Source organism: Sphaeramia orbicularis, unplaced genomic scaffold (assembly GCF_902148855.1).
Source record: "Sphaeramia orbicularis unplaced genomic scaffold, fSphaOr1.1, whole genome shotgun sequence".
Taxonomy (NCBI): Eukaryota; Metazoa; Chordata; class Actinopteri; order Kurtiformes; family Apogonidae; genus Sphaeramia; species Sphaeramia orbicularis.
The window spans coordinates 366,638-387,911 of NW_021941464.1; the positions used below are offsets into that span (position 1 = coordinate 366,638).

The window sequence follows — 21,274 nt, forward strand, 5'->3', positions numbered from 1 at the left end:
AGAACTGACCTGAAGCTTTAAAATGTTCTGTGGGAGGACCCCCAGACCCCCACCAGTACCACTCATGACCTTTCTTCTCTCCATGTTCCTACTCTTCTCCACCTGTACACTCTCCCATTCAGTGGGTTTGACAGTGTTGACAAATCTGACCAGATAAACGTGTACGCTGTAGTAGTATTGGACTGCATCATTTTTAACAGTGGACAATGATTCTGACCAGAAGAACATTTTCAGTCAGATGAAAATTATTTGCTTTAATCCCTGGTTTACGTGTACACTTCTGCTGCGTTCTAGTCCACCGGTAACTCCTGTTTTTCCAACCTTTCCTTCCTGATGCTCCATTAGCTAATATTTGCTAATGTTAGCAAAGTGAGGCTAACATCCACGGTTTTCTGATGAGCTTCAGATAGACTAATGCTGCGTTCCAGTCAAACACCTGTAACTCCTGTTCTTCCATCCTTCTACTGGTGTTTTCCATCCTTCTACTGGTGTTTTCCATCCTTCTACTGGTGTTTTCCATCCTTCTACTGGTGTTTTCCATCCTTCTACTGATTTTCTTCCATCCTTCTACTGGTGTTTTCCATCCTTCTACTGATGTTCTTCCATCCTTCTACTGGTGTTCTTCCATCCTTCTATGGTGTTTTCCATCCTTCTACTGGTGTTTTCCATCCTTCTACTGATGTTCTTCCATCCTTCTACTGGTGTTTTCCATCCTTCTACTGCTGTTCTTCCATCCTTCTACTGCTGTTCTTCCATCCTTCTATGGTGTTTTCCATCCTTCTACTGCTGTTCTTCCATCCTTCTACTGATGTTCTTCCATCCTTCTACTGGTGTTCTTCCATCCTTCTACTGATGTTCTTCCATCCTTCTACTGGTGTTTTCCATCCTTCTACTGGTGTTCTTCCATCCTTCTACTGATGTTCTTCCATCCTTCTACTGGTGTTTTCCATCCTTCTACTGATTTTCTTCCATCCTTCTACTGGTGTTCTTCCATCCTTCTACTGATGTTCTTCCATCCTTCTACTGGTGTTTTCCATCCTTCTACTGATTTTCTTCCATCCTTCTACTGGTGTTTTCCATCCTTCTACTGATGTTCTTCCATCCTTCTACTGGTGTTTTCCATCCTTCTACTGGTGTTTTCCATCCTTCTACTGATGTTCTTCCATCCTTCTACTGATGTTCTTCCATCCTTCTACTGGTGTTTTCCATCCTTCTACTGGTGTTCTTCCATCCTTCTACTGGTGTTTTCCATCCTTCTACTGGTGTTTTCCATCCTTCTACTGATGTTCTTCCATCCTTCTACTGGTGTTCTTCCATCCTTCTACTGGTGTTTTCCATCCTTCTACTGCTGTTCTTCCATCCTTCTACTGATGTTCTTCCATCCTTCTATGGTGTTTTCCATCCTTCTACTGCTGTTCTTCCATCCTTCTACTGCTGTTCTTCCATCCTTCTACTGATGTTCTTCCATCCTTCTACTGGTGTTTTCCATCCTTCTACTGGTGTTCTTCCATCCTTCTACTGATGTTCTTCCATCCTTCTACTGGTGTTTTCCATCCTTCTACTGGTGTTCTTCCATCCTTCTACTGATGTTCTTCCATCCTTCTACTGGTGTTTTCCATCCTTCTACTGATTTTCTTCCATCCTTCTACTGGTGTTTTCCATCCTTCTACTGATGTTCTTCCATCCTTCTATGGTGTTTTCCATCCTTCTACTGGTGTTTTCCATCCTTCTACTGATGTTCTTCCATCCTTCTACTGATGTTCTTCCATCCTTCTACTGATGTTCTTCCATCCTTCTACTGATGTTCTTCCATCCTTCTACTGGTGTTTTCCATCCTTCTACTGGTGTTTTCCATCCTTCTACTGATGTTCTTCCATCCTTCTACTGATGTTCTTCCATCCTTCTACTGGTGTTTTTCCATCATTCTACTGGTGTTCTTCCATCCTTCTACTGGTGTTTTCCATCCTTCTACTGGTGTTTTCTCTCCTTCTACTGGTGTTCTCCATCCTTCTACTGGTGTTTTCCATCCTTCTACTGGTGTTCTCCATCCTTCTACTGGTGTTCTTCCATCCTTCTACTGCTGTTCTTCCATCCTTCTACTGGTGTTTTCCATCCTTCTACTGGTGTTCTTCCATCCTTCTACTGCTGTTCTTCCATCTTTCTACTGGTGTTTTCTATCCTTCTACTGCTGTTCTTCCATCCTTCTACTGGTGTTTTCCATCCTTCTACTGGTGTTCTTCCATCTTTCTACTGATGTTCTTCCATCCTTCTACTGGTGTTTTCCATCCTTCTACTGATGTTCTTCCATCCTTCTACGGATGTTCTTCCATTCTTCTACTGGTGTTTTCCATCCTTCTACTGGTGTTCTTCCATCCTTCTACTGATGTTCTTCCATCCTTCTACTGGTGTTTTCCATCCTTCTACTGGTGTTCTTCCATCCTTCTACTGATGTTCTTCCATCCTTCTACTGGTGTTTTCCATCCTTCTACTGGTGTTATTCCATCCTTCTACTGATGTTCTTCCATCCTTCTACTGATGTTCTTCCATCCTTCTACTGGTGTTTTCCATCCTTCTACTGGTGTTTTCCATCCTTCTACTGATGTTCTTCCATCCTTCTACTGGTGTTTTCCATCCTTCTACTGGTGTTCTTCCATCCTTCTACTGCTGTTCTTCCATCCTTCTACTGGTGTTTTCCATCCTTCTACTGGTGTTCTTCCATCCTTCTACTGCTGTTCTTCCATCCTTCTACTGGTGTTTTCCATCCTTCTACTGGTGTTCTTCCATCCTTCTACTGATGTTCTTCCATCCTTCTACTGGTGTTTTCCATCCTTCTACTGATGTTCTTCCATCCTTCTACTGATGTTCTTCCATTCTTCTATTGGTGTTTTCCATCCTTCTACTGGTGTTCTTCCATCCTTCTACTGATGTTCTTCCATCCTTCTACTGGTGTTTTCCATCCTTCTACTGGTGTTCTTCCATCCTTCTACTGGTGTTTTCCATCCTTCTACTGGTGTTATTCCATCCTTCTACTGATGTTCTTCCATCCTTCTACTGATGTTCTTCCATCCTTCTACTGGTGTTTTCCATCCTTCTACTGATTTTCTTCCATCCTTCTACTGGTGTTTTCCATCCTTCTACTGATGTTCTTCCATCCTTCTACTGGTGTTTTCCATCCTTCTACTGGTGTTTTCCATCCTTCTACTGATGTTCTTCCATCCTTCTACTGGTGTTTTCCATCCTTCTACTGGTGTTTTTCCATCATTCTACTGGTGTTCTTCCATCCTTCTACTGGTGTTTTCCATCCTTCTACTGGTGTTTTCCATCCTTCTACTGCTGTTCTTCCATCCTTCTACTGATGTTCTTCCATCCTTCTTTGGTGTTTTCCATCCTTCTACTGCTGTTCTTCCATCATTCTACTGGTGTTCTTCCATCCTTCTACTGGTGTTTTTCCATCATTCTACTGGTGTTCTTCCATCCTTCTACTGGTTTTTTCTCTCCTTCTACTGGTGTTTTCCCTCCTTCTAATGATGTTCTTCCATCCTTCTACTGGTGTTTTCCATCCTTCTACTGGTGTTTTCCATCCTTCTACTGGTGTTCTTTCATCCTTCTACTGATGTTCTTCCATCCTTCTACTGGTGTTCTGTCATCCTTCTACTGTTTTTTTTTTCCATCCTTCTACTGGTGTTTTCCCTCCTTCTAATGATGTTTTTCCATCCTTCTACTGGTGTTCTTCCATCCCTCTACTGGTGTTCTTTCATCCTTCTACTGATGTTCTTCTATCCTTCTACTGGTGTTCTTTCATCCTTCTACTGGTGTTTTCCATCCTTCTACTGATGTTCTTCCATCCTTCTACTGGTGTTCTTTCATCCTTCTACTGATGTTCTTCCATCCTTCTACTGGTGTTTTCCATCCTTCTACTGATGTTCTTCCATCCTTCTACTGATGTTCTTTCATCCTTCTACTGATGTTCTTCCATCCTTCTACTGGTGTTCTTTCATCCTTCTACTGATGTTCTTCCATCCTTCTACTGGTGTTTTCCCTCCTTCTACTGATGTTCTTCCATCCTTCTACTGGTGTTTTCCCTCCTTCTAATGATGTTCTTCCATCCTTCTACTAGTGTTTTCCCTCCTTCTAATGATGTTCTTCCATCCTTCTACTGGTGTTTTCCATCCTTCTTCTGGTAGAACAGCTTCTCTGTCCTTATGCACCGTTTTTCCTCCTGTTTCCCTCAGAAAAGTGAAGAACAAAAACCTTTAGGATAGAAATGACTATAAATGAACATAACATACAGTCTGCTATGCTGGTTTGTTTACATCTAACTCCCAGAATTCCTTGCGCTCAGGCAGTTTGGTGTGACTTGCCTGGAACGTTACAACGTCGTTAGTCGTGGTTTGAAGTCGTGACTTACGGGCTCAAAAAGTGGCCCTGAACGCAGCATTAATGCAGAAGGGTTAGGGAGTCGTACTTCCACCCTGGTTTTCTGTTTGTTAATTAAAGCTATTTCATAGCCCTGCTATATTACAATAAGTCATATAAATGCTTTCATAAATATTTCATATATGATAGATGATGATGTATATGACAGATGAATGTGGGTTCTTAAGCTAACACTGTTATCCACTGAAATATTATTTAAATTTAGATCGTTGAATTCTTTAGTTTAATCACACATTAGTTACTATTAGTTTGGATTCCTTTGTGTCACTAGATTTCTTTTTCACTGGTTAGCGGTACAGTTCGTAGGACAGTAGGTCACTATTGTCAGCATACTAAACTGACAGATTTATGACCACAGGACGTAGGGTTTAGGTCCTTAGGACACATACGATCATAAATCACAGGAGATAAGAGGTGAACACACCGTCAGTATGGGGTTTTCCATACATTTGAGGTATCACATCTGCTTGACTTTAGAGTCACATGACACCAGTACTTTTTTGTGACTCCGCCCACCTTGCACAAGGGGGTCCGCCCACAGTTTGAAGCTCAGGTTACAAGGATTATAAAGTGATGAGCATTGGAATGTGTGGATCCATTTCCTGCTTGGGGTGGATCCTCAGCTGAGTCATACTGTGTACTCTGTTTATGGTCAGATAAGCCAAATTAAATTTATAAAAATGAGACCGAAAAGAATCCAGACTTCTTCTTGGAGCTTCCAACAAAAGAAAACACTAACACTACATTTTTTCCATTTATTAGCTATAATTCATTACTATTAATTGCTGTCAGTCAAAATGCGTACGTATAGCACGCCAAATGCCGTCAGACCTGGCGTGACACTCATCTCCATTTGATGAGTTCAGTCTCCACTTCAGACTGTCAAACTCATGTTAGCTCAGTTCCACATTCAGCCCAATATGACCTGCAGTGGGCCAGACCAGTCAAGTAATAACACTGACAAAAGTAAAATTAAATGATGTCAGTGTTTACATCTATAAAGTTTCCTTAAATATCTGAATAACATGAACAACTTGAAATGTCTTAAGAAAAACAAGTGCAATTTTAACACTATTCTGCCTCAGTTTATCATGTACACATGTGCGTTACAACTTACTTTACAATTACAAAAACACAAAATATTTACCAACAGGCAAAATATTGGTGAAATTGTACTTACTTCTCTTAAGACATTTCAGATTGTTCACATTTGTTCAGGTCATTCACATTTCTCGAAAAAGGAAAGTTTGTCGATGTAAACATTTTCATGTAATTTTACTTTTTTTTTTTACACTACAACAAGAAAATTTTCTGTTATCATTATTTATACAGGGTGGGGAAGCAAAATGTACACTGAATATTTAGTTGTTTTTTCTCAGCAGACACTACGTCAGTTGTTTTGAACCCAAACATATACTGATGTCATAATCATACCTAACACTATTATCCATACCTTTTCACAAACTTTTGCCCATATGAGTAATCAGGAAAGCAAACGTCAAAGAGTGTGTGATTTGCTGAATGCACTCGTCACACCAAAGGAGATTTCCAAAATAGTTGGAGTGTCCATAAAGACTGTTTATAATGGAAAGAAGAGAATGACTATGAGCAAAACTATTACCAGAAAGTCTGGAAGATACTATTAAAGAAGAATGGGAGAAGTTGTCACCCCAATATTTGAGGAACACTTGCACAAGTTTCAGGAAGCGTGTGAAGGCAGTTATTGAGAAAGGAGGAGGACACATAGACTAAAAACATTTTCTATTATGGACATTTTCTTGTGGCAAATAAATTCTCATGACTTTCACTAAACTAACTGGTCATACACTGTCTTTCAATCCCTGCCTCAGAATATTGTACATTTTGCTTCCCCACCCTGTAGGTTACTACAATAGTATTTTACTGGACTGACCCACTTGAGATTATATTTGTCTGTATGTGGAACCTGAATTAAAATGAGTTTGACACCAGTGATTGTTCATATCCTCAATGTAATTTTGCATTTTAAAAATTCACCCCGCGGGCCGGACTGGACCCTTTGGTGGGTCGGATTTGGTCCCCGGGACGCATGTTTGACACCCGTGCTCTGCTTACTGAATGTGCTTTGATTTGTAGGTGAACACATTCCAGACTGTCCTGATCTCAGATGGCGTGGCCTTCTTCAGTATGTTTAACTACGGCGAAATCACATGGAGCACAGGTACAGCCAGCGGAGGAGACCCTTTAACAGGACTGGGAGGGACCACAGCTCAGGTATTCACAACATTTAACCACAGGGTTCTAAACTCCTGTTCTTTCAGGTTCCACATTCAGTCTGATCTGATCTGCAGTGGACCCAACCAGGAAAAGAAGAACAGAAGAACCGATAAATAATGACAACTGACATTTTATGTCCTTGTTTTAGTGCAAAAAACCCCATTAAATTATGAAAATACAGACCTGGTCCAAATCTTCAGACCAGTTGAAAAATAGCTAGAATTTACCTTTTGCACATTTGGATCTTATGAGGTTTTAAGTAGAGCTACAATATATAAAAGCAAGAAGGGGGAGTGAGACAAAAAGCACTTTGAAAAAGTCATTTATTGAAAACAACAAGTAAACTGAAATAGGCTGTTTATCAGCTGATCCAAAGTTTCAGACCACAGGCTATAAAAGCTAAAATCTGCTCCAAATTCTCATTTTCTGTCGGGCATTCACACGGTCATGCCCTCCTGATGGCTAAAGCTCAGAAGCTTTCTCTTCTTGAACGTGGTCGGATCGTCCAGCTGCATAAGCGAGGCCTCTGGCAGCGTGCCATTGCTGCTGAGGTTGGACGCAGTAAGACAGTCATTCTACATTTTTGGACAGATCCTGAGCATTATGGAACAAAAAAGTCAAGTGGTAGACCCAAAAAAATGTCACCTGCGCTGAGCCGGAGGATCCGACTGACTGTCCGTCAACACACAGGGTGGTCCTCCACCCAAATGAAGGCCCTTACTGGTGCCGACTGCAGCACAATAACCATCAGACGGCATCTGCGGGAAAAGGGTTTCAAAAACAAAAAAACAATTCAAAGACCTCGTCTCCTCCAACGCCACAAAACTGCCCGTTTAGACTTTGCCAGGAGCATCAAACATGGGACACTGAAAGGTGGAAAAAAGTTTTATTCTCTGATGAGAAAAAATGGAACCTTGACGGTCCAGATGGCTTCCAACGTTACTGTCACGACAAGGAGATCCCACCTGAGATGTTTTCTACCCGGCACAGTGGAGGGGGGTCCATCATGATCTGGGGTGCTTTTTCATTCAGTGGAACACTGGAGCTTCAGGTGGTGCAGGGTGGTCAAACGGCGGCTGGTTACGTGCAGATGTTGCAGCGGGCGTCCCTCATGACTGAGGGCCCTGGTCTGTGTGGGAACAGCTGGGTTTAAAAACAGGACAACGCTGCAGCTCACAATGCTCGCTTGACCAAGGACTTCTTCAGGGAGAAGAACATCACTTTTTTGGACCATCCCGCATGTTCCCCTGATTTAAATCCCATAGAGAACATTTGGGGATGGATGGCAAGGGAAGTTTATAAAAATGGCCATCAGTTCCACACAGCTGATGCCCTTGGTGAAGCCATCTTCACCACTTGGAGCAATGTTCCCACCAGCCTCCTGGAAACACTGGCATCAAGCATGGCCTAACGAATTTATGAAGTGATTAACAAGAACGGTGGAGCTACTCATTACTGAGTCCTACTGAGAACATTTTTTGTTCTGGTTTGGAGAATTTTTTGTAATTTTTTGAGCGATGGTCTTAAACTTTTGATCAGCTGATAAACAGCCTATTTCAGTTTACTTGTTGTTTTCAATAAATGACTTTTTCAAAGTGCTTTTTGTCTCACTCCCCCTTCTTGCTTTTGTATATTGTAGCTCTACTTAAAACCTCATTAAGATCCAAATGTGCAAAAGGTCAATTCTAGCTATTTTTCAACTGGTCTGAAGATTTTGATCAGGTCTGTACTTACTTTTATAAACTATCCAAACAAAACAGATGTGAAGAACCTGAAAAAACGGACATTTCTTCAGTAAAATCAGTGCAATTTTCTCAGTCTTCTTCCTCCACTTCTCATTAGTCCATGTGCATTCTGGATCAGATCTCCAAAGACACTAAACACTGAGGAACAGGAAGAAAAGAGTTCAAACTGGACTGAATTTAATACAGACATTTCAGGTTGGACACATTTGTTCAGGTTAGTCACATTTTATTGGTACAGGAGAGTTTGGAAATGGAAAGAGTTTCACAATTTAATGTGATTTTTTCACTAAAACACAGACAAATATTTGCAGTTGTCATTATTTACAGACATAATGTCATATTTTTTCCATCAGTCCCAGTAGTAAATCTGCAGTCCTTCTTCTGTGTGGGTTCTTCTGCTGTTCTTATTGGACTGTAGATCAGATTGGTCTGGATGTGGAACCACAACTAAAATGAATCTGTGGAGTTTTTACACTTTGTAAATTCATCCCAGGGGTGGGACTGGAACCTTTGGGGGGGGGGGGGGGTCATGTTTTGGTACCCCTGGTTTTCAGTCCAAACAGACTCTTGTTTGTTCCTCCATGAACAGTGTCCACATTTCACCCCCATCCCTCACACCCTTTCACTTCCAGTCAGGTTTTAACGGCGGGGACATCGGTCATTTCTTCAACCTGCCTGGATCGCGGTCCAACGACGTCGTCAACATTGAACAAACGACCAATGTCAATCTTCCCGGACGCTGGTTGTTCCGCATCGACACCGAGCTCATAGACCCAGCCAACGGCTGCAGCTACAACGGCAAGTTCAGCGATTAAACACTGGAAAGGATGTTTGGACGGTGTACCAAGGTCTGAAGGGTTCATGTAGAGCAAGGGGTCCAGCCCTGGTCCTGCAGAACCACTATCCTGATTAGAGGGGTCCAGCCCTGGTCCTGCAGAACCACTATCCTGATCAGAGGGGTCCAGCCCTGGTCCTGCAGAACCACTATCCTGATCAGAGGGGTCCAGCCCTGGTCCTGCAGAACCACTATCCTGATCAGAGGGGTCCAGCCCTGGTCCTGCAGAACCACTATCCTGATCAGAGGGGTCCAGCCCTGGTCCTGCAGAACCACTATCCTGATCAGAGGGGTCCAGCCCTGGTCCTGCAGAACCACTATCCTGCAGGTTTTAGATCACATGCAGGATAGTGGTTCTGCAGGACCAGGGTTGGACCCCTGTGATGTGGAGCTCTCCTTTGTGTTTACCAGTGTGTGTGTGTGGTTCTCAGGTCGGTACTACAGACGGGGGGAAGTGTTCTGGCTGTCGGACCAGTGTTCTCAGAGGTGCCGCTGTCTGGACCTGGATAATGAAGTGCAGTGTCAGGAGGCTCCGTGCGGACAGCTGGAGACCTGCGAGCACCAGGAAGGAGCCTTCTACTGCCAGCCCACCCGCACCAGCACCTGCGTGGTGTTCGGGGACCCGCACTACCACACCTTCGACGGCTTCCTCTATCATTTCCAGGGAACCTGCTCCTACCTGCTGGCCCGGCCCTGCTGGGAGGTCAGCGGACTGCCCTTCTTCAGCGTGGAGGCCAAAAATGAGAACCGTGGAATGGCGACGGTGTCCTGGCTTCGAGACGTCACGGTGGAAGTGTACGGCCATCGAGTCACGTTACCCAAAGGCAGCCTGGGAACAGTCCAGGTGACAGTCCAACTGATTTATGCTTGGTTCAAGAGCAATTAGAAATACACGAGAGGAAAGAAGATATTTCACTTAATAATCAAGGACCAATTGGTTTCCTTTTTTTTTTTTTTTCATAATGAACAGTTTTATTTCTTACATTCATATCGTGCATGTACAACCAAATGTATTTTCTTGACTAGAAACATTTCCAGACACAACTGCAAACAAAAATAAATAAAACTGAAATGAATGAAAAAAATGAATGAAAAAAAATGAATAGAATTGAATTACTTTCAACTCAGTAATTCTTCTAAGTATCAAAAATATAAGGCATTAATAGAGGGTCTGCACATCCATCACTCCCCCCCAGGCCACGCCCCTCTCAGTCAGACTGAGTGTCTTAAACCAACCTGTTCAACATGACGGAGTATAGCAGTAAACACAGCCAGAGCAAAGGAGCATGGGAAATCTGAAATTAAATGAAGGACAGTTGGACTGGACATGGATCTGTACCAGCTACCAAAGAACAAGTGGTCCATGAACACTGACATGTGGACACACATGGAGGATCCAGACCTGATCCAGGGGGGAGGGGATCAGCGCTATTTGGACCTGAAACTAATATACATGGTTTCATCAGGACTGACAACCAGGGTCCAAAACTAGGACCAGAACCAGCTGATCCAAAGGCTCCAAAACTAGGGCCCAGAACCAGCTGATCCAAAGGGTCTAAAACTAGGGCCCAGAACCAGCTGATCCAAAGGCTCCAAAACTAGGGCCCAGAACCAGCTGATCCAAAGGGTCCAAAACCAGGGCCCAGAACCAGCTGATCCAAAGGGTCCAAAACTAGGGCCCAGAACCAGCTGATCCAAAGGGTCTAAAACTAGGGCCCAGAACCAGCTGATCCAAAGGCTCCAAAACTAGGGCCCAGAACCAGCTGATCCAAAGGCTCCAAAACTAGGGTCCAGAACCAGCTGATCCAAAGGCTCCAAAACTAGGGCCCAGAACCAGCTGATCCAAAGGCTCCAAAACTAGGGCCCAGAACCAGCTGATCCAAAGGCTCCAAAACTAGGGTCCAGAACCAGCTGATCCAAAGGCTCCAAAACTAGGGTCCAGAACCAGCTGATCCAAAGGGTCCAAAACTAGGGTCCAGAACCAGCTGATCCAAAGGCTCCAAAACTAGGGTCCAGAACCAGCTGATCCAAAGGCTCCAAAACTAGGGCCCAGAACCAGCTGATCCAAAGGGTCTAAAACTAGGGCCCAGAACCAGCTGATCCAAAGGCTCCAAAACTAGGACCAGAACCAGCTGATCCAAAGGGTCCAAAACTAGGACCAGAACCAGCTGATCCAAAGGGTCTAAAACTAGGGCCCAGAACCAGCTGATCCAAAGGCTCCAAAACTAGGGTCCAGAACCAGCTGATCCAAAGGCTCCAAAACTAGGGCCCAGAACCAGCTGATCCAAAGGCTCCAAAACTAGGGCCCAGAACCAGCTGATCCAAAGGGTCTAAAACTAGGACCAGAACCAGCTGATCCAAAGGGTCCAAAACTAGGGTCCAGAACCAGCTGATCCAAAGGGTCCAAAACTAGGGCCCAGAACCAGCTGATCCAAAGGCTCCAAAACTAGGGCCCAGAACCAGCTGATCCAAAGGCTCCAAAACTAGGGTCCAGAACCAGCTGATCCAAAGGGTCCAAAACTAGGGCCCAGAACCAGCTGATCCAAAGGCTCCAAAACTAGGGCCCAGAACCAGCTGATCCAAAGGGTCTAAAACTAGGACCAGAACCAGCTGATCCAAAGGGTCCAAAACTAGGGTCCAGAACCAGCTGATCCAAAGGGTCCAAAACTAGGGCCCAGAACCAGCTGATCCAAAGGGTCCAAAACTAGGGCCCAGAACCAGCTGATCCAAAGGCTCCAAAACTAGGGTCCAGAACCAGCTGATCCAAAGGCTCCAAAACTAGGGTCCAGAACCAGCTGATCCAAAGGGTCCAAAACTAGGGCCCAGAACCAGCTGATCCAAAGGCTTCAAAACTAGGGCCCAGAACCAGCTGATCCAAAGGCTCCAAAACTAGGGTCCAGAACCAGCTGATCCAAAGGCTCCAAAACTAGGACCCAGAACCAGCTGATCCAAAGGGTCTAAAACTAGGGCCCAGAACCAGCTGATCCAAAGGCTCCAAAACTAGGGTCCAGAACCAGCTGATCCAAAGGGTCTAAAACTAGGGCCCAGAACCAGCTGATCCAAAGGCTCCAAAACTAGGGCCCAGAACCAGCTGATCCAAAGGCTTCAAAACTAGGGCCCAGAACCAGCTGATCCAAAGGGTCTAAAACTAGGGCCCAGAACCAGCTGATCCAAAGGCTCCAAAACTAGGGTCCAGAACCAGCTGATCCAAAGGGTCTAAAACTAGGGCCCAGAACCAGCTGATCCAAAGGCTCCAAAACTAGGGCCCAGAACCAGCTGATCCAAAGGCTCCAAAACTAGGGCCCAGAACCAGCTGATCCAAAGGGTCCAAAACCAGGGCCCAGAACCAGCTGATCCAAAGGGTCCAAAACTAGGGCCCAGAACCAGCTGATCCAAAGGGTCTAAAACTAGGGCCCAGAACCAGCTGATCCAAAGGCTCCAAAACTAGGGCCCAGAACCAGCTGATCCAAAGGCTCCAAAACTAGGGTCCAGAACCAGCTGATCCAAAGGCTCCAAAACTAGGGCCCAGAACCAGCTGATCCAAAGGCTCCAAAACTAGGGCCCAGAACCAGCTGATCCAAAGGGTCCAAAACCAGGGCCCAGAACCAGCTGATCCAAAGGGTCCAAAACTAGGGCCCAGAACCAGCTGATCCAAAGGGTCTAAAACTAGGGCCCAGAACCAGCTGATCCAAAGGCTCCAAAACTAGGGCCCAGAACCAGCTGATCCAAAGGCTCCAAAACTAGGGTCCAGAACCAGCTGATCCAAAGGCTCCAAAACTAGGGCCCAGAACCAGCTGATCCAAAGGCTCCAAAACTAGGGCCCAGAACCAGCTGATCCAAAGGCTCCAAAACTAGGGTCCAGAACCAGCTGATCCAAAGGCTCCAAAACTAGGGTCCAGAACCAGCTGATCCAAAGGGTCCAAAACTAGGGTCCAGAACCAGCTGATCCAAAGGCTCCAAAACTAGGGTCCAGAACCAGCTGATCCAAAGGCTCCAAAACTAGGGCCCAGAACCAGCTGATCCAAAGGGTCTAAAACTAGGGCCCAGAACCAGCTGATCCAAAGGGTCTAAAACTAGGGCCCAGAACCAGCTGATCCAAAGGCTCCAAAACTAGGACCAGAACCAGCTGATCCAAAGGCTCCAAAACTAGGGTCCAGAACCAGCTGATCCAAAGGCTCCAAAACTAGGGCCCAGAACCAGCTGATCCAAAGGCTCCAAAACTAGGGCCCAGAACCAGCTGATCCAAAGGGTCTAAAACTAGGACCAGAACCAGCTGATCCAAAGGGTCCAAAACTAGGGTCCAGAACCAGCTGATCCAAAGGGTCCAAAACTAGGGCCCAGAACCAGCTGATCCAAAGGCTCCAAAACTAGGGCCCAGAACCAGCTGATCCAAAGGCTCCAAAACTAGGGTCCAGAACCAGCTGATCCAAAGGGTCCAAAACTAGGGCCCAGAACCAGCTGATCCAAAGGCTCCAAAACTAGGGCCCAGAACCAGCTGATCCAAAGGGTCTAAAACTAGGACCAGAACCAGCTGATCCAAAGGGTCCAAAACTAGGGTCCAGAACCAGCTGATCCAAAGGGTCCAAAACTAGGGCCCAGAACCAGCTGATCCAAAGGGTCCAAAACTAGGGCCCAGAACCAGCTGATCCAAAGGCTCCAAAACTAGGGTCCAGAACCAGCTGATCCAAAGGCTCCAAAACTAGGGTCCAGAACCAGCTGATCCAAAGGGTCCAAAACTAGGGCCCAGAACCAGCTGATCCAAAGGCTTCAAAACTAGGGCCCAGAACCAGCTGATCCAAAGGCTCCAAAACTAGGGTCCAGAACCAGCTGATCCAAAGGCTCCAAAACTAGGACCCAGAACCAGCTGATCCAAAGGGTCTAAAACTAGGGCCCAGAACCAGCTGATCCAAAGGCTCCAAAACTAGGGTCCAGAACCAGCTGATCCAAAGGGTCTAAAACTAGGGCCCAGAACCAGCTGATCCAAAGGCTCCAAAACTAGGGCCCAGAACCAGCTGATCCAAAGGCTTCAAAACTAGGGCCCAGAACCAGCTGATCCAAAGGGTCTAAAACTAGGGCCCAGAACCAGCTGATCCAAAGGCTCCAAAACTAGGGTCCAGAACCAGCTGATCCAAAGGGTCTAAAACTAGGGCCCAGAACCAGCTGATCCAAAGGCTCCAAAACTAGGGCCCAGAACCAGCTGATCCAAAGGCTTCAAAACTAGGGCCCAGAACCAGCTGATCCAAAGGGTCTAAAACTAGGGCCCAGAACCAGGTGATCCAAAGGGTCTAAAACTAGGGCCCAGAACCAGCTGATCCAAAGGCTCCAAAACTAGGGCCCAGAACCAGCTGATCCAAAGGCTTCAAAACTAGGGCCCAGAACCAGCTGATCCAAAGGGTCTAAAACTAGGGCCCAGAACCAGCTGATCCAAAGGCTCCAAAACTAGGGCCCAGAACCAGCTGATCCAAAGGGTCCAAAACTAGGGCCCAGAACCAGCTGATCCAAAGGCTCCAAAACTAGGGTCCAGAACCAGCTGATCCAAAGGCTCCAAAACTAGGGCCCAGAACCAGCTGATCCAAAGGCTCCAAAACTAGGGCCCAGAACCAGCTGATCCAAAGGCTCCAAAACTAGGGCCCAGAACCAGCTGATCCAAAGGCTCCAAAACTAGGGTCCAGAACCAGCTGATCCAAAGGCTCCAAAACTAGGGTCCAGAACCAGCTGATCCAAAGGGTCCAAAACTAGGGCCCAGAACCAGCTGATCCAAAGGCTTCAAAACTAGGGCCCAGAACCAGCTGATCCAAAGGCTCCAAAACTAGGGTCCAGAACCAGCTGATCCAAAGGCTCCAAAACTAGGGCCCAGAACCAGCTGATCCAAAGGGTCTAAAACTAGGGCCCAGAACCAGCTGATCCAAAGGCTCCAAAACTAGGGTCCAGAACCAGCTGATCCAAAGGGTCTAAAACTAGGGCCCAGAACCAGCTGATCCAAAGGCTTCAAAACTAGGGCCCAGAACCAGCTGATCCAAAGGCTTCAAAACTAGGGCCCAGAACCAGCTGATCCAAAGGGTCTAAAACTAGGGCCCAGAACCAGCTGATCCAAAGGCTCCAAAACTAGGGTCCAGAACCAGCTGATCCAAAGGGTCTAAAACTTGGGCCCAGAACCAGCTGATCCAAAGGGTCTAAAACTAGGGCCCAGAACCAGGTGATCCAAAGGGTCTAAAACTAGGGCCCAGAACCAGCTGATCCAAAGGCTCCAAAACTAGGGCCCAGAACCAGCTGATCCAAAGGGTCTAAAACTAGGACCAGAACCAGCTGATCCAAAGGGTCTAAAACTAGGGCCCAGAACCAGCTGATCCAAAGGCTCCAAAACTAGGGTCCAGAACCAGCTGATCCAAAGGTCATTTCCAGTAGACCGTGGACTGACCCCAGTGAATCTATGCATGATCTACTTGGACTGAGCAGATTTACTGAGTCTAGTTCAGATCCAGTCCTTTATCCAACACAGATACTACTGCTGTGGACCAGCAGGGCACCACTGCATTCTGGGAAATTAGCAGATTTACACCACCTGGTTTAAATTAACATATTATTCTGATCATATTATGGCTTTATTGTCAGAATATGACGACTTTAATCTCATAAACCAATAACATTTTTGTTAAATTATGAGTTTTTTTATAACTACGACTTTATTCTCAGAACATTGTGATTCTTTTTGTATTTGACTTTATTCTCATTAAATTACAGGTTTTATCTCCATATTTTATGACTTTATTCTGGTAGTGACCAGTGTTTTTCTTTTCTTCTGTGGTCCTAATACTCCATCGTAGCTTTAAGGTTCAAGGTGACTTTATTTGTACCCGTGGGTAGATTTGTTTTGCAGCTTTCACTCACTGCCGGTCGCTGCGTGTGCATGCGCTCAACACAAATCCTTCAAAAGAATTCCAGTGGAGATAATGCAAACACATCCATCACATACATAAGACATAAGACATTCTAAACACAGTACACGTGGTCACGTGGTGGAACTTTTTTAGTGGATTTGGTTGTGGGAGGGGGACAGGAAGAGAAGAAGAATGTTGTGAGGCAGATGGAGATGGGGGGGGGGGTTAAATGCTTGTGTGTGGTGAGTCCTTGAAAGTCTGTTTGTGTCTGAAAAATAAGAGACTCACACTTCTGTCCTTTATCAGTTCATTCAGTCCTGAGTCTGGGCCCTGGAAGGATGTGTGGACTGCAAAGGACCAGATTAGACCAGACTGGACCAGATTAGACCAGAGTGGACCAGATTAGACCAGAGTGGACCTGATTAGACCAGAGTGGCTCCAACTGCTTTAGCGGCTCCAGGAGAAACAGAATTAAATGGGGAAAAAATGATTTTATTTCTGCTTAATTTAGTTAGAACTTAATTTTTGTTCTGACTGGGCCTCAGCGTTACTCCTCACTTCAGAGCAGGTAGATCCTGCACAGTTCGTCTTTTACCCTCAGTCTCACTATTTGCCGGAGCTCATCCACGGTCTGTCCAGATGGAATCCGACTTTTGTGTGAGTCCACAGCTCATGCACTCCTCCGACTGCACCTCCATCTGCTGTAAAACCTTCACGTTGTAACTCACCGCTCCAAAGTGCTCCTTAATTTCCATGGACAGCAGCGGGGTCTGTGTGCTGCTGTCTGTCCAACTCTGACATAAACCAGGACAACCCCCAGACCAATTAGAAGGAGTCCTGTTCTCCAAAATCCAAACAGGTAAATATCCTCAGTGTCCTCCACCCACAGAACCCACAGAACCCACAGCCACACTACCTCCACTTGTTCCAAGCGTCGATCGCATACTGCAGAAGTTCTGTCAGGGCAGGCGGGCTCCTCCTGACGCCGTTGTTCCTGGGTGAAAAAATCTTGTCAATTGCGCTGAGTGTCCAGTTGATCCATTCCATAATTTAGTTGTTCGGGAATACAGCAAGCAGGAGATCCAAAGACAAAACAGAGGAGACGCAGAGGCAAAAGCAGGAGAAAAAAAAAGAGGAAGGCAAGGACAGCTCAGAAACACATCTGCTCTGGACAGAGGACAGGAAGGAAGGGTATTATTATTCTCCAGTTCCCCGTATTTGTAAAACTAGGTTGTCCTCAGTTTCAGTTCGTTTACTAATCATGTAGGAGCACAAGGTTCACAATCACAAACTGAAGACAAAAACCAGGAAAGATCTGATCATGAAACCAAGAGCTGCACTAAGAAGGACCGTTAGCCAAAACAGGTCATTTCAGGTCTGATTGGAGCCAAAAATACAGCATCAGTGAATGTTAGCTGACACCAAACAGGATCCACAGATCTAGGTTTGGTTTCCTGGGTTTGTGGATCCATCTCCTTCTCTTTTCTTTGTCTTTGGGTGTCTGTAAACGATAGCTCCCACTGCTTTAAGAACCTGAAAATACAATCAGTCTCACAACAGCTCTGCCCCATTTTGGATTCAATATTGTTCTTCAGTTTAGACAGGACTGAAGCCAACGCTGTCACTCATCTGCCTCTGTCTGACACTCAGTGGGCGGAGCCACAGTGACTTCTGCTAGCGCTGACGTCACGTGCAGACCCTCTGTTGGAATATAGTCGTATGAACTGTTCACAGATACATGTGAAAGCCAGTTTCTAAAGTACACAGGAAAAATTACTGAGCATTTTTTCCAGAGTCAAAAGTATTTTCCTCAGAAAGAGTAAATTTGACTTATATTAAGTAAATTTGACTCTAAATTGGGTTTGGAGAGCTCTACTCAAAGAGTAACTTTTACTCTTTTTACAGAGGGACCAAGTGTAATCTGAGCAGAGTCCCATTTTCTCCAGTTGGAGTCCATTCTACTCTTTACAGACTTCCTGTGTAACATGTATATCTTCCAGTGTGAATCTTTCCGTCCTTAACCGGACTTCCTTTCATCTCTGTCTCTCTCTCTTCAGGTGGACGGTTTGATGAAGACGTTGCCGGTCCAACTGAAGCTCGGTGCCATCAAAGCCTACCAGTCTGGGGTGGCCGTTGCCTTGGAAACAGACTTCGGACTCTTGGTGACCTATGACGGACAGCACTACGCCTCCATCTCGCTGCCCAGCTCCTACTTCAATAACACTTGCGGTCTTTGCGGGAACTATAACGATGACCCGGCCGACGACCCGGTGCTGCCGGACGGTTCTCTGGCGGAGAGCGTGGTGGAGCTGGGGGGGGGCTGGCGGGCCGAGGACACCGACTGGAGGTGCACGGACGGCTGCGCTCACAACTGCAGCGTGTGCGATCCCGCTACAGAAGCCTTTTACTTTCGGCCAGACTACTGCGGACTCATCAACAAAACCGACGGTCCGTTCAGGGACTGCCGCGCCGTGGTCGACCCCACGGCGTTCGTGTACAGCTGCGTTTATGACATGTGCAGCAACAGGGACAACATCACCACGCTGTGCCAGGCCATCCAGGCCTACGCTCTGGCCTGTCAGGCACTGGGGGTCACCATCCGGTCCTGGAGGTCCCGCAACTTCTGTGGTGAGAGTCCCTTTAAGGCGTCCTTACATTTGGATACCTACTTTTAACCTTTTAGGGCACAGGTGTCAAACATGTGGCTCGGGGGCCAAAACCGGGTCCCCCAAAGGTTTCAAAACCAGCCCACCAAAGGTTCCAAAACCGGTCCCCCAAAGGTTCCAATCCAGTCCATGGGATGAATTCACACAGTGCAAGTTAGGGCATCAAATTCAAAATAATATAATAACCTGAAAATAATGACAACAATGATAATGATATTGTCCACTGAAAAGAACATTATATTAAAAACAAACAAAATGTATCTGAAAAAAACTGTTGCATCATGCTGTTTCCAATGAAGGCAATGATTTAATGTAAAATGGTGAAAATGTTGACTTACTGGTTGTCAGGAGGTTAAGAAAGATTGAATAGAGAGAAATCTTTATTTGGGAACTGCCACTAAAGTAGCCCTGGGTCTGTACGGCTGAACTTTCAGTGCTGTTCTTCTGTTTCATGTGTCTTCCTTTTGTTTGTTTGTTTGTTTTTTTGTTGGTTGTCAGCATTAACGTGTCCAGAGTTCAGCCAATACCAGATCTGCACCACGGCATGCCCCGCCTCCTGCTCAGACCTCACCTCTCCGCTCTACTGCACCCACCCGTGCACAGAAGGCTGCCAGTGCGACCCCGGCTTCGTCCTGAGCGGCAGCCGCTGCGTGCACCAGGAAGACTGCGGCTGCGAGCTCAACGGCCTGTACTACCCCCGCAACGCCACCTTCTGGGCGGGACCCGGCGGAGAAGAAGGGGAGTGCACCCTCCGCTGCACCTGCGGCCTCGCCGGAGAAATCACCTGCTTCAACTCGTCCTGTAAAGAGGGTGAAGTGTGCGTGGCGGAGGTGGGCTTATTAGGATGCTACCCCCGCAGGGAGGGGCTGTGTTCCTTCACCCAGAACGCCATGACCTCCTCCTTCGACGGAACCTTCCTCCAGTTCCCGCTGGACAGTTCCTTCTACCTGGTGAAGATGTGCGGTGCGGTGCCGGTGAACGGCTCGGTGCTGGAGGTGAAGATGGGCCGACAGCTGATGAACAAAGGCCCCGCCTGGAAAAGACCGGTGGTGGTGACCGTGGCAAACATCGAAGCACAAGTGGGAGGGGCCGACTTTGATTCAGCCAAGGTGAGGAGTTTATCTGCACTTCACACACGTTTTCATCCCAGTACCCGGAAACCGAAGACGACAAGGTTTATGGAAGTCACATGACCTTTGATCCAGATCTTATGCTGCGTTTCCACCACATGGACCCAACTTGACTCGACTCGGGTACCAGGTCCTGTTCCAGACCGTTTCATTACAGGATACTACCCACCAGGCCTGGGTATCACGGCCAGTTTCCTTAGGCGATTTGATTTCCATTCATAAGGTTCTGAATTGATTAATTGCGATTTGATTCGATTCAGTATTAATTGATTGATTCAGATTCATTCAGTGATACCAAAGTACAATTCTGAGTTGTAACTTGATTATTTGAGTACTGCAGCCATGCAACACAGAATCTATATTGATATTAGAAAGGAAATAAATCTGACATTTCATCAGTAAACAGATGAATCTGCTCTGAAATAATGAACAGGACACAAACATGTCCATGTTAGTACAACAAAGTCACTGGAGGGGGAGGGTGGGCGGAGCTTCGTGATTTCTGCTTTACTATTCCTGTCACTCCGCCCTCAGCCACAGGCGATCCAAGTTAATAGTTCTAGAACGACTGGCTTCTGCGACCCGCCTCCACCGGCCAGTATCTCCACACTGCCGGTTCCAGTTTGAGCCCGGGAGGACCCCCACTGAGGGGTTGTCCCCACCCTTCCTCCCACTGAGGGGTTGTCCCCACCCTTCCTCCCACTGAGGGGTTGTCCCCACCCTTCCTCCCACTGAGGGGTTGTCCCCACCCTTCCTATGTGTTCCTCCCGTGCCAGAACCGTCGCGAGCACGACCAAGACAAGCGAGGGGCTCGCGAGATTGAGCCGGCTGATCCTCAGTGTCGGCGGTTTCTGGGTCATTTACTCGCGGTCCTGCTCTGAAAAATCGATCTCATTCACCATTAATCGATTATGAAAAATGAAAAAGAAATCGATCCAAAATCGATTAAATCGCTTTTTTTACCCAGCCCTACTACTCACTTTCCAGTCCCTGGTCGTCATAGCGATGCGGTGCGTTCCTTCTGTGTGCTCTGCTCACAGTTGCTGATAAACTCACTGGTTGCCTGTTGTCTGGTCAAACTCCTGCTGAATGTTTGCGTCTGAACCTCCTGGACAAACCATGGTGTAGTTTTACAGACTGTCATCATGTGGATTCACCTACTGACAGATTTACTGGAAAAGGGCGGGGCACACACACCACTCTGACCAATCAGAGCTCTGCAGTGTTTACACAGTGTCACCTTTAGGATCTGGTCCCCAGTCCTGGAACCTCAACAGAGGTGAGACCAAAAAACTAGTACCAGGTACCAGAGTCCCAAAAACTAGTA

General features: G+C 46.3%; 1 protein-coding gene across 1 annotated transcript in view; it reads left to right on the forward strand.

The window, feature by feature from the left end:
* The window catches only part of tecta (tectorin alpha), a gene marked incomplete at its 3' end in the record, with an annotated part of 100,597 nt that overhangs the window by 16,698 nt on the left and 62,625 nt on the right, over positions 1 to 21,274 (forward strand). The window contains exons 4-8 of the mRNA XM_030129565.1: positions 6,553 to 6,690; positions 9,071 to 9,236; positions 9,705 to 10,117; positions 18,209 to 18,779; positions 19,316 to 19,926. Coding sequence (XP_029985425.1) covers positions 6,553 to 6,690; positions 9,071 to 9,236; positions 9,705 to 10,117; positions 18,209 to 18,779; positions 19,316 to 19,926 — 1,899 coding nt within the window. The remainder of the gene's footprint in view (positions 1 to 6,552; positions 6,691 to 9,070; positions 9,237 to 9,704; positions 10,118 to 18,208; positions 18,780 to 19,315; positions 19,927 to 21,274) is intronic.